Source organism: Panthera uncia, assembly GCF_023721935.1.
Source record: "Panthera uncia isolate 11264 chromosome A3 unlocalized genomic scaffold, Puncia_PCG_1.0 HiC_scaffold_12, whole genome shotgun sequence".
NCBI lineage: Eukaryota > Metazoa > Chordata > Mammalia > Carnivora > Felidae > Panthera > Panthera uncia.
This window is the reverse complement of record NW_026057579.1, coordinates 21464881-21479260: the sequence shown is the minus strand read 5'-3', so window position 1 is coordinate 21479260 and position 14380 is coordinate 21464881. Positions and strand designations below refer to the sequence as shown.

Below are 14380 nucleotides of genomic sequence, written 5' to 3'. Positions count from 1 at the left end.
ACTAAGGAGACATAGCTATTAATTATTCAAAATCAAATGTTAAGAATCCCATTTCGACAAAGATGTAGGTATATCTGAAGATTACCCAAAATGTAGGACTTTTTTTTTAATGGTTAAAATGGTAAATTTAATGTATATTTTACCACAATTTTTAAGATAGAAAATAAATGTAGGACTTTTTCAGTGGCAGCAAATTTTGGTTTGGGGCCAATACAAACTAAATGTCCACACCCTAATACATGACGTCTAAAGACCTACAATACAGAAAGCAAATTTAGGAAAATGTATTAAACCAAGCTGAACTTACACTCTCAAGATTCCACAACCCCATTAAAATGATGAATGAAACAAGTTTATCTATCATTATAGATAACATAGGAAATTTTAAGCAATGCAGTAAGAATAAAGCAAATAAAAACTGGAATAGAAAGAAATCAGGAAAACACTGTTACTTGTAAAGGATATGATTATGCACTAAAAAAATCCAAGAGAATCAACTAATTAATAACTGTCAGAATCTACGAAAAGTAACAAGTCAGAAAACAGAAACAGAAAAATCAAAACATAATAACACCATCAATAACCAAAATAAAGAAGGAAAGAAGATCCTTTCTTTTTTTAATGTTTATTTACTTATTTTGAGAGAGAGATAATAAGAGCAAGCGAGAAAGGGGGAGAGAGAATCCCAAGCAGGCTCCATGCTATTTGGTAAAGTGTGCTAGACCCAATTTTAGAACAGTTAAACCTGTTTCAATAATAAGTACCTCACATAGTTTTAGTTTTCTTAGCAATTCTATGAAACACATAGTTTCTTCTTATTAAACAGATGAAGAAACCAAGACTCAGAGAAGTTAGGTATGAGACTGTTACAAATGGGTGGTCAAAGAGTTCAAATCTCATTCAGGTCCATATAATTGCCAAGCTGAACCACCATGCTAACACGTACACTACTCTATATTGTAATATATTACAGGGGCGCCTGTGTGGCTCAGTCAATTAAGCATCCGACTCTTAATTTCGGCTCAGGTAACGATCTCACAGGTTCATGGGATCAAGCCCCACGTTGGGCTCCACACTAAGCATGGAGCCTGCTTGGGATTCTCTCTCTTCCTTTCTCTGCCCCTCCCTCACTTGCTCGCACTCTCTCTCTCAAAATAAATTTAAAAACATTAAAAAAAATCTATTGCAAGAGCACCTGGGTGGCTTAGTCAGTTAAGTGTCCGACTTTTGGTTTTAGCTCAGGTCATGATCTCACAGTTCATTAGTACAAGCCCCACATTGGGCTGCACGCTGATGGTACAGAGCCTACCTGGGATTCTCTCTCTCCCTCTCTGTCTGCCCCTCCCCTACTCTGCCTCTCTTAAATAAACTTAAAAAAAAAAAGTATTACAGAACAGAATAATAGAATACAATGTAGAATACACCAAAGAAAAGAAACAGATCAATAGAATAGGCAGCCAGGAAACAAATCATCATAGTTCAAAGAATTTCATACAAGATAATAAGCATAAAAAATAAACGGAAGGGAGATTATAAAATAAATGTTATTTTAAAATAGAGAAGAGGGGCGCCTGAGTGGCTTAGTCAGTTAAGCATCCAACTTCAGCTCAGGTCCATGATCTCATGGTTCAACGGTTCAAGCCCCAAATCTGGCTCTTTCTGACAGCTCAGAGTCTGGAGCCAGCTTTAGATTCTGTGTCTCCCTCTCTCTCTGCCCCTCCCCAACTCACACTCTGTCTCTCAAAAATAAATAAAACATTTAAAAAAATTTTTTTTAATTTTTTTAAATAGGGAAGATTCAGACCCTCATTTCACAGAACAAAATTAATTCTAACAAAGAAAAAACACAAGATTATGTATTTTTTAATTCATAATCTACAAACTTTTGTAACTCAAAAATTACAATCTGAATCAAATGGCAAACAATCAAATGAGACAAACAATCTGCCATTAACAGGAATGGTTCTTAATGTATAAAGAGCTTATGTTCAAAGTGTTTTAACAACAACAACAACAACAAAAAACAGCTTCATGAGCAGAGGACACAGACAATTCAAAAAGAAAATAGAAACAGATAACATTTCTTAAAATGTTCATTCATTTAATAATTGGAGAATGGTTCCTATGCTAAGTCCCTCACCCTGGGTATCTAACAATACCAGTTATCATAGAGCTCACACTTGAATGGTATGAAGTAGAAAAAGGAAATCTACAAACTAAAAGAATTCAGTGTGATTAACAAGCAGCACTGTTTAAGTACAGAATGCTATGGCAGACCACAATTACAGACTCAACAAAGTCTTTCCTGGACAGTGTTACAAAAGCACAAACCCAACAGGACGGAGGCAGAAAGGACAATTCCAAGAAACAAAAATAGGATGTGCAAAGGACCAAAGGCTCCTGGCCCTTTGGAGTAATAGTTCATACAACTAGCTTCTTTTAAGGTTTTAAAGCCATGTATGTATAAAGGTTCTGTGGTTAGGGGAAAGGAGAATCAGACCATGAAAACCTACAAAGGGTTTTGTAAGCCATGTTAAAAGTTTGGGACACACATTGAAGACCATGAGGAAGCATTAAGATACTTAACCAGGGGAAGTGATACAATCATATACATGTTTTAGAAGAAAATTCTATTATCACTATGCCAGGATAGGAAATGAATGAGGGCAAAACAGGAGGAAAGATGACCAGTTAGGAGTCTACAGTATCAACCCAGGCATAAGATAGTAATGACAGTCTAGACAAGAACAGTGTCAGAAGAGGTGAGAAGGAACAGCCTGAGATGAGACTTAATTACAGGACCTGGACATTGACTAGGTACAGAGTAAAGAAAGAGGAAGGAGTTGAGGAAGATGACCATTTCTAGTTGCAACATCACCTTGGGTCCATGGGAGCTCTGATACCCACTGGAAGAGAAGGGGAGACCCAGTCCAGTACATAATGAAAGATCTGTGGCACACAAAGGGTGAGAGACAGCTAGAGATGGTCTAAAGCTCAAGACCAATGTTGGCTTAAGAAAGACTTGGTAGTTGGGCTCCTGGGTGGCTAAGTCAGTTAAGCACCTAACTCCTAATTTCAGCTCAGGTCATGGGCTCACAAATGGTGAGATCCAGCCCCGCGTCAGGCTCTACGCTGGCAGTACAGAACCTGCTTGGGATTCTTTCTCCCTCTCTCTCTCTCTCTCTGTCCCTCTCCCACTTGTGTGTGCGTGTGTGCACTCTCTCTCTCTCTCAAAATAAATAAACATTAAAAAAAAGAAATATCTGGGGGCGCCTGGGTGGCTCAGTTGGTTGAGTGTTTGACTTCGGCTCAGGTCATGATCTCGCAGTCTATGAGTTCGAGCCCCGCATCGGGCTCTGTGCTGACAGCTCAGAGCCTGGAACCTGCTTCGTTCGGATTCTGTCTCCCTCTTTCTCTGCCCCTCCCCCGCTCATGCTCTGTCTCTCTCTGTCAAAAATAAATAAAGATTAAAAAAAAATTTTTTTTAAAGAAATATTTGGTAGTTACTAACAGATGAAAAAATTTTGAAAATAATGAAAAAAACATCTTTTATGAGGAAAATGTTAGATTGATATACTAAAAATAAATTTTAATACCATTAGTGAGAAGATGTTGGGAAAACTGGCTCGTGGTAATGGAAAAAAGCAAAATTTTCCAAAATTAAACTTGGCAATTATGTCACGTATATGCTGAAATGTTTACAAAGGATATTCCGCAACTCATTCTACTCCCAAGGACCCCCTACCTCTTAAGCATTCTCTAAATTTTTTTCATAGTATACATCTTCTAATATTTAATATATTACACTTATTGTTTCATAGATACTTATTAGATACACTCCATCTAACATGTAAGTTCAATAAGGGCAGGGATCTTTGTCCATTTTGTTCACAGACATATTCCAAGTACCTAGACAACATATGGCACATGATGGACACTTTGATAATGTATCTGAGCAAATATGGAAGAACAAATGAACAATTCAAACAAGCAAGAAGATATTATTTTCATCTACCTGGTTGGCAAAAATTTTAAAAGGCAAACAGTGTTCAGAAATAACAAGGTTATAGGAAAAATAACACTCTCCTACATCAGTGATAAAAATGTAAATTGGTACAACCTTTCTGAAAGTCAATTTAACAACCTGTATCAAGTTTTTAAATGTATATACGCTTGATAGAACAATCACTGTTTTTAAAATTTACCCTAAACCATCAACCAGATAGTACTAAAAATGTATACTGAGAAAGATGCCTATCCAGATCCACATATCTATCATAAAAGAAGAAAATCGGAAATTTCAATATTTATCAATAAGATTATAAAAATTACAGAACACCCAAAATATAAAATATTAAAAGAATGACATTAAACATATACTAGCATGAAATAATGTTCCCAACATAGTGGATAAAAAAGCAAGTTATGTTAAGAGACTTACAGGAGGATTTTAATTTATATAAAAAAAATATGTAGGTCTATCTATATGCATAGAGAGAATATGGAAGTGTGGTCGCCAAAACTTTAACAAAAATTACCTTCAACTGCTTGGGCTTTAATTTTTACTTTCTTCTTTAAGCTCTTCTTTATTACTTGAATTTTTCTACAGAGTATATCATCTTTCTAATCAGAAAAAACAAAGCTATTTTCATTTAGAAAACCTCAGAAATCTGTTTCTAATCCCCTTATGGCAGGTAATATACAGTAAGAAAGAAAACTTATTTCCATCATAAGGGTTTTCTGTCAGATTGATAGACCTTAAACATCTTGACTTCTATTTCACCTTAAATTTAAACAAAGGTTTGGGGCACCTGGGTGACTCAGTTGGTTAAACATCTGACTTTAGCTCAGGTCATAATCTTACGGTTTGTGGGTTCGAGCCTCGCGTTGGGCTCAGTGCTGACAGCTCAGAGCCTGGAGCCTGCTTCTGATTCTTTGTCTCCCTCTCTCTCTTCCCTTCCCTTGCTTGTGCTCTGTCTCTCAAAAATCAATAAATGTTAAAGAACATTTTTTTTTAATCTAAATAAAGGTTTCAACATTGTTTTAGGAAACTATTCCCGGAAACAGAAACCCACCAGCAATGCCCAAGCTAGTGTTACTGGAGACCAGTGTTAAAATCATGCTTTCTACTTGTCTAGCACTTTTTCTGTATTGACCTGGCATGCTAACAAGCATTCAGACAGAAGGCCAAACCAAACCAACAACAACAAAAATGTACAGCCCTTACCAAAAGCTTATATTCTAAAGTATATGCTTCTTGGAAAGTGTGAAAATTGTATTGTCCAACCTACCCAAAAAAGCAATACAATTCCCTACCTACCTATTAAGCTCAGAAATCAATTTAGAAATCACATACAGTAATAGAAAAAAATAGGATCCTAGGAAACAAACAGTACAGAGTCTCGCTCTGCTACCTACTATCGGCTTAATCATGGGTGATTTACTTATTTTTCATTGTGGTTCAGTTTCCTAATCTATAAAACAATGATACCACAAATGCTATATGATTGCTGAGAGGCCTATTTGTATTGCTACATATAAAGCCTCAAGCTTTATATACCTACCACATGTTTAGTTTGTAATGAACATCAGATACGAACTCCTAACCCTTTATACTCAGAAAGACAGCAAATATCACCATTTCTTCTGTCAAGCCTACCTGAACTTCCCAATGGAAACTTCTAGTTCTTCTAACACATCACTTCAGCCATATCACAACGTCTGTCACCTTCAATAACAAGAACTTCTCCAGAGTAAGACCTACTTTGTATCTTATTCATAAGCATGAATATGTTTTCAGCACCTAGTACGGTGCCTGGCATAAACACACAAAAACTGGCAGAATGGCTAGGTGAGTAAAGAAATAAATGGATGGAATTTATCAAAACATCTAAAACAAAACAAGCTTATTTCTAGGATACAGCTGGCTTCCTACTAAATAAAGATCATATCATGAACTAGAAAAGTTTACCTAAAGAAGCTAAAATTCAGCCAATTCCTTCAAAAAGGTTTAAACCAAATTAAAAAAGCCATACCAGTGATACGCATTAAATCAATGACAGAGAATGTTAATAAAAAGTCAACCTCAAAACTGCACATGAAGTTTTCTAATATCAAAATCTATTTCTATATTACTTTACTAACAACAGAACTATCTCATAAAATTGAAACAAGTCTTGATAGTTTCCTAGCTCCTATCATATATTTCAAATACAAACAGGTAAAACTGTCAAAACAAATCACACACTCATACACATGCATATAGGGTAGCCAGGTAATAGAAAAAAAAAATGATTGTTTGGTTTTCCCTTAGCCATCAATAAAACAGATTTGAGAAATTACTGAAAAAGTCCCCCCAAAAATGTCCCTAAGGACATAAAGATCCAGAACAGAAGAAAAGTTACTAATAAAAGAGCTTGCTGCTAAAGAACAAAAGAAAAAAGAGTAAATGAAAATAACTTAGTCTCATTTTAAAAAATAAAAAGAAAGTTATCAATGCAAATAATCAAATTAACATTTTACTGTAATCTACATAAGAGAAACTTCAAGTTGGAAGATTTAAATCTGTTCAGAATAGATTTGAAAAAATTACTTAAAAGTATAATCAATCTAGCCTTTTCTAATAAAAGTGCTATTATAGACCTGCCTGGCAGAAACATTATGATCCTATAACATTCATGCTAATTATGTAAATGAAGCTGCTACTATTTGAAAACTATTTGGTCTCTTAATTTAAAATTACATTAGCACTACTCCTGAAACCATTATTACACTATATGTTAACTAACTTGAATTTAAATTTTAAAAAATTACATTAGCATTAAAATTGTTTACCCAATAAAAAGTGCATAATGAAAGCTGCTTTAACACGGATAAAGGTAAATGTAAATAGAAAACCCATAAAATCTAAATCAGAGAAGTGTAAACTAATGAAGTTTTGAAGAACCAGAAAGTTATCTGTTTATCTGTTTACTAAGAGATTTCTAATTCAGAATCTCTTTAGTACTCTTAGAATCCCTAAATTATCATCTCACACTACAAATTAAAATATTCCAGATCACGGTTAATATTTCATTTGTGAGCATTTTAGTTCAAAATAAAAGACATAAAATCGGGGACATTCCTTCCACTCTGGGAAGGAAGGAAGGAAGGAAGGAAGGAAGGAAGGAAGGAAGGAAGGAAGGGAAAGGAAAGGAAGGAAGGAAGGAAAAGAAAAAAGGGGAGGGGAGTGGAGGGAAAAGGGAAAGGGAAGGGAAAGGAAAGGAAAGGAAAGGGAAAAGGAAAGGGAAAAGGAAAAGGAAAAGAGGAGAGAGAAAGAGAAAGAAAGGGAGGGAAGAGCAAGAAAGAATGAAAAAAGGAAAGAGGGGAAAAAGAAAGAAAAAGAAAGAGAAAGGAAGAAATCACACAATCAGCTTAGAAAAAATCATCTTTAGTTGACCAATACACCACTTTATTACCACAGAAAAAAAGCATACACAGTAAAAATGTTCCTGAATTATATCCAAATGACAGAAAAAAAACAAAGTCTTCAAAGTTACAACCATAAGTAATAATATACCATAATTCTAACCATAAAGTGGTAAATATTACTCTAAATTTTTAAAAAATTGGTATGTTACTTACATTGTAAAATGAAGGTAGGGTTTATGTATAGCAGCAGCTGATGACTGTTTCTTTGGTGATCCTGAGTGACAACTGGTCTCAAAAATTGATAAAGCATTCTCATCTTCACTATCATCTAAAATCAGAGTTTCTATATCTATTCCAAAAAAAAAAAAAATCCAAAGATTATGAGACTTACAAAGTCATTTAATATTAGTGCCCCTCCAAAGCTAAGGACAACAGGTTTAAAAATCATGTACCATTAACAAGTTACCTATCAAATACAAATCAACCAAGCAAATTGACAAACTGCAGTCTTTTTTAATAATTTGGCTCAGTAGGTTAAGCATCCGACTCTCAATTTCAGCTCAGGTCATCATCTCCCAGTTCCTGGGATCAAGCCCTGCCTCGGGCTCAGAGCTGATGGTGCAGAACGTGCTTGGGATTCTTTCTCTCCCTCTCTCTTTCTCTCTGCCCTTGACTGCTTGTGCATACCTGCACACACACCCATGAGCTCTCTCAAATAAATAAACTTAAAAAAAATTGGGAGAAAGATACATATCTTCAGTTATGAAAATCAGAGAAAAGAAATGTTCAATTCGCAGCAGAGTACCTAGTTCATACATAATAAAATATTTAACCTCCTATTTGACAAACTTAAGAAATCAAGTAATTCATGTGATATTTCATGAGAATCTATCCTTGAAAAATATAGTTTTTGAAAAATATAAATTATAAAGACAGCAAAATGGTTGAATGTTGATGATTTTACTATATATAATATTTTTTATGTTAGTATAATTAATTGAACAATTTTCTGGTGCAGACTACCTGCCAAATAAGGTACTAAAAACTGGGAAAATTAAGATAATTAAAACTTATTACTTTGGGGACATCTGGGTGGCTCAGCTGGTTAAGCATCCAACTCTTCATATTGGCTCAGGCCATGATCTCAGAGTTTGTGAGACAGAGTCCTGCATTGGGCTCTGCACTGACAGCATGCAGGCTGCTTGGGATTCTCTCTGCCAGCACCACCCCACCCACCCCCCACCCCAGCCCCCCACCCCCGCCCCACCGTTCCTTGCACTTGCTCTGTCTCTCTCAAAATAAACAGACATTAAAAAAATTTTTTTAAAAAGCATATTGCTTTCTCTTCAAAGTTCACAGGCCTTACTTTGGTTAGTATATGAACCTAAAGTTTCCCTGTAAATGAATGACTTGTTTTTTTTTTATGTTTGTTTATTTTGAAAGAGAAAGAGACAGAGTGAGTTGGGAGGGGCAGACAGAGGGAGAGAGAGAGAGAGGATGCCAAGCAGGCTTTTGCTGCCAGCACAGAGCCCAATGCAGGGCACAAACCCACAAAACCTTGAGATCATGACCTGAGCTGAAACCAAGAGTCAGATGCTCAATCGACTAAGCCACCCAGGCGCCCCTTAATGAATTTTCAAAGGTAACTTCCTATTTGTATCTCAGGTCCAATCTTGAGGCTAGAATTCAAGACCTTATACAACCAGGTTCTGATTTACTCCCTTACTAATGATTTACACTCCATTTGCACTGCACACTGCAGAATGCACTGCCAAGAACAACAAAATATATTTGATGAGTTGAATCCAGAGGGACATTATAAGCCACATAGTTAAGAACACAGGTTCTGGAGTTAGGTGCCCTAGGTTTGAGTAAGCCCTGGAACTTACTGAATGACCCTAAATAAGTGAATACATCCCTAAGTCTTCCAGTCTCCTCCTTTACAGTATAAAAGTACCTGCCCCACTGGACAGTTCTGGGGGTTAATAAGTGACAATTTATGTAAGGGCTTTATAATAAATTAAATACAGGGGTGCTGGCTGGCTCAGTCGGTAGAACATGTGACTCCTGATCTCGGGGGTTTTAAATTCGAGCCCTGTTGGGTATAGAGATTATTTAAAAATAAAGTCTTGGAGCACCTGGGTGGCTCAGTCAGTTAAGCATCCAACTTTGGCTGTTACGATCTTACAGTTCGTGAGTCCGAGCCCCGCATCAGGCTCTGTGCTGACAGCTCAGAGCCTGGAGCCTATTTTGGATTCTGTGTCTCCCTCTCTCTCTGGCCCTCCCCTGCAAGCTCTCTGTCTGTCCTCTCTCAAAAATAAATAAACATTAAAAAATATTTTTTAATAGTCTTTAAATTAATTAATTAAATGTAAGCCATCATTATTATAGTCAACTTTTCTAAAGAGAGTAACACTTCTATGTTTAGAATCTCCCAAGCAATAACAAATAGAACATTCATTCTTTCTTTTTATAAGCATTCACTAGGCAACTACCATATGCTAGGCAATATGCCAGGCCTGGAATATATCCTGGTGAGTGAAATAGAGACATTTTCTATATTCATGGCAAATATAAAAGAATAACATATAAATAACCTTATGACGAAACTCAGAATTTATTTATGCCTATACTTGTTTCATTTTAACAATATGAAAAAGTAATTTATAGTACCTTCTTTCTTGTCACTCTGGCTAATTTCAGCATGAGGAAACACTTTTTGCAAGACTGCTAGGATGTTGTTGAAGCTTCTTTCCAGTAGCGGCTTTATGATGGGGGATAGTGCGTGTCCCGAAGACATGACAGCACGTTGAGAAGCAGGCACAATATTCTGCATTGCATGGTAAAAATCTTGGGCATTGAGCACTATTGAGGAAACATCTAGCTGCAGTTTATGACTGCTAGCATAGATCTGGGGATAACGCCTCCGCAGGGCAATGAGGGCAGCTTCAGTGCACAGGGCCTTGATATCAGCTCCACAATAGCCTAATGCACAAAAGGAAAAGAATAACAAAGGTAATAAGTTCATTCTTACAGTACCAACTATAGTTTGCAAATATATACATCTTTATTAATGTATATATTAAGAAATAATACTAAATCAATAATTATAGGCAATTTTGTTAGCAAAAACTGACCATTTAAATCACCTAATAAAATTATTCAGTAATAAAAGTATTCTGAATATTTTCATTAACAAAACATGAACTAATGATATTATAAGAAGCCATGTACTTTGTGCCAAAAACACTGATTATAATGTACAATTTTCTTCAGGAAAGGTGTTTAAAGAGTAAGTTTCATATCAATCTTTCATCAGTATTCCCAATTATCAGTTTAGTCCTCAAGATATTACACTTACCTGTAAATTTTTCTAATATCATTAATTTGCAAACACATATAAGGGAGCAGTACAAAGCAGAATATATGCAGAAATCTCAAAAACAGAGTCATTCTACTACCAACTTTGAGTGCCAACCACAAATTTATATGTAATTACCTGAAAAATTATACTTTAAAGTTGTCACCATCTATCATAATTTCAAAGGTATTAAAGGGAATAAGAATCCATTAAATTTCCATATTAATTTCCTTTTTATATATGTTTAAAACAATGGATAATCTAGTTCTAAAGTCTATACAAACACAGTGTATTACATTACCCATTACCCATATGTAACTAATTATTGTAGTTAACAGATCAAGCCCCCAGGGCTTTGAAGTCATTTCACTCATTTAAGCAACAAATACATACAAAAACACAAATAAACTCTTAGGTCTTAACCACAAAAACGAAGAAAAACTCAAACCAGCTATGTTGTTTTTATATCAGCAATTAAACTTGCATTTGGTCACTTTTATCAGTTATGCCAGCAGAGGGAACTACTTGAACCAGTTTTAAAACTAAACGCTATGCTCTTCAAAGAGTGGCATCGAGCTTATTTATCTTTTTATTCCAGGCAATGACCTTGTGGAACACTTGAATAATGAAATAAAAATGGTGATTAGGAAAACTATGAGCAGAAAAGAAACAGCCCCAGACTAACTGGCAGAAAAAGAACATTAAGGCACAAAATCAGATAAAGCAAACTGTAAGTAACTCACACATCTATAATGAAATGTACCTCTACTGTTAGTAGAGCAATCCTGTTCATCAAGTCCCACAAATAACAGAAAAATCCTCTTTGCTCCCTTTCTTCCGTAACATGTACCACCGTATCATTTACCTATTATGTTTATTGTCTGCCTACCCCAACTAGAATGTGAGTTTTGTGAGTGTACGCATATTCATCAGTTTCGTTCACTAACATATCTCATATACTGAAAATAATACCTGGCCTAGCATTCAGTAGATATCCAATAAATATTTCTTGAGTGAAAGAATGAATAAAAAAAGAAAGGCGTAACTCCAGGGTTATAGTTTGGTTAGTTAAGACTATAACGTTACCACATAGGATCATAAAAAGTGGAGGAATTGTATCTACTAGATTTTTCATCTTTTTTGAAGATGTCTAAATTCTTTAATCATTAATGAAAAATAAAAATTTCAATGAAAATTATGAAAAAACATAGAAAAATATTGCATTCTTCAAGAAATATTTACTCAGTTAAGGGAAAATTTAGTATGACTGTTAAGAATCTAATTCAGAAAACTATAAGCAGATTAAGCACTAACACTGTCCCATGACAGCAATCAATCTACCAAATAATTCTTCAAACTACGAATAGTCTTTCATTTTATATTCTATTTCTCAATGAATAAACCTGGAAAAAAAGGTACATTTTCCTATGCCATATATATCGTAGCTATATTAGTTTAATAAAATGCCAGCTCAGTTAAAAACAATTAATCAAATAAACCATTTCAGAACACGTAAAAAATAAACTACCATCTTCAAACAACATAAACAACTACATTTCTTTTTCTTCTTTAAAAGCGTATACACAGCTGGAGAATATATTATATGATCCTATTTCTAAGAGCAAAAGCCTAAATTTAAAAAAAACAAGCTCAGAAACAATGCAAAACAGAAAAAAAAAAAAAAAAAACATTAGAAGGTATTCTATATAAGTGGTGCCCATAACATTTATGTTTGACATAATGTCAGCAACATACATAATAGTAATGCGCTGTTCATTTTCTCTTAATCTACTAAAGATAATTTAAAAGTTTCTCACAATAGATCCCATTTAAAGAAATAAATTTTCACTTGGATTATCATAATCAATAGACTAAAAGAATGGATTTATCTTCATTACATTTGCCCATGAATGAGAATTATTCGTTTATATCTGGGGTTCTCAGTCTTGGCTACTCAACAATGAAACTGCAACACCAGATTCCCAACAAACCTAGTGAATCAGAATCTCTGGCAGTTTAATATCATAAATGTATATTTTGAGAAAGCTTTACAAGTGATTCTCATATACGAAAGAAAACACCGAGAACTACTTGATTAATAATATACTTCCTTTACTAGACTCTAAAACAATTAAAATTACATGAAAACCATGGCTAAAAAGTTATATTTAGTATCATGTGTCCTGGTTTAGGCCTCTTGTCTTATCATAATTAACAGTATATTTTTTCACTTTCTAAAAGGTCCTGATTTAGAAAACTAGATGTAGGTAATATGATCATCCTAGATATACAGAAAACACACTACAGCCTTTTGAAAGTTAAAAGCTGACGTTAAAGAAAATACCAACATCCCTTTCATAAGAATTCCATAATCATATTAATTCTACCATTACAATTCTAATACTAATGAACACACACAAATATCTAGATACCAAGGAAAAAGCATTCCTTTTTTTTTTTAAAGTAAGCTCTATGCCCAATGTGGGGGCTTGAACTTAAGAGCCAAAATCAAGAGTCTCATGCGCTAACAACTGAGCCAGCGAGGCACCCCAAGAAAAAGCATTCTTAAATATTGCCACTGAAATGGAATTTGTCTGAAAAACTAAAAATACAAGCTATTAAATAGGTTATAGACTAGACAAGGGTAATAATAAAATTTTAGGAAGTTACTGTTTAAGTAAAACATCAAACATAACAAAGGTCCACAAGATAGACCCCTCACTGATAAACTTTCATTGTTTTGGCCCTCTCAGTGAAAATAAAGAGAGAAATATGATTAGGTTTGAGGTCCCCATAACCTTAAGCTCCTACTATTCATGCATGTGATCTGGACACCGAAATTATGTGAGGACTACTTTAAAAAAATCACACCTATTATGCATGCAAACACCTCCAAGTACTTGGGAATTTATTTCAAGGTAAAAGTTACCAAATCCATAACCTCTACAAGAGGTCAGTTGTCTCTACAGTTTTTCATCAAGACTACATACTCTTTTTGTTAGGCATATATTTTACTGGACTTAACCCATACATGTCAAAACATGTTTGGGATACAGAAAATGCTAAGTTCATAATGAATTTAAAACTTATTACTATTCTGTTCCTGTTTGAAGACCTGCATTTTTTTATGTGAAACTGGCTTCTTAAATGGAATAAATGTCAAAATCAAAAACAGAAGTCATTTAATTATAATGGATTTTTATGTCACTCTCCAGGAAGAAAATGGTGTATATCCATAAAAGCAGATTCTTCTAAACCACTACCACCGCCACCACCATCCCCAAAAGGCAAGAGAAATTTTTTAGTCCTATAAGAAATTATGTCTCAAAAATGTTTAAACTTAAGAAACTGACTTTTAAAGCTAAAATAAATCACTTGGAATAATGAGAAGTTGTGACCTTTGGAAATGAAAAGGGAAACTGGGATTCTAATATTTAGGATGAGGAACTAGAGTGTAATCTTTCAGATGGTAAATAGGGTAATGGCAAGTAATTTTAAAATACCTATCTTTTAGGGAATTTCCAAAATTATTTGAAGACTTCTGCTTATTTCAGTTAAGGATATTCTGTGACAGATTCACAGAAGAATCCACAAAGATTTCCCAGTCTG

At 34.6% G+C, this 14380-nt stretch overlaps 1 protein-coding gene across 4 annotated transcripts in view; it reads right to left on the bottom strand.

Annotated features, from left to right (window-relative positions):
- The window catches only part of ATAD2B (ATPase family AAA domain containing 2B), a 162355-nt gene that overhangs the window by 55691 nt on the left and 92284 nt on the right, over nucleotides 1-14380 (bottom strand). For all 4 annotated transcript variants that reach the window (XR_007462447.1, XM_049652475.1, XM_049652474.1 and 1 more), the window contains 2 exons: nucleotides 10084-10395; nucleotides 7624-7759 (listed from right to left, as the gene is read on the bottom strand). Coding sequence is in view for 3 of the 4 variants with exons in the window: in XM_049652475.1 (XP_049508432.1) it covers nucleotides 7624-7759; nucleotides 10084-10395 (448 nt within the window). In the remaining variant the exon portion in view is untranslated. The remainder of the gene's footprint in view (nucleotides 1-7623; nucleotides 7760-10083; nucleotides 10396-14380) is intronic.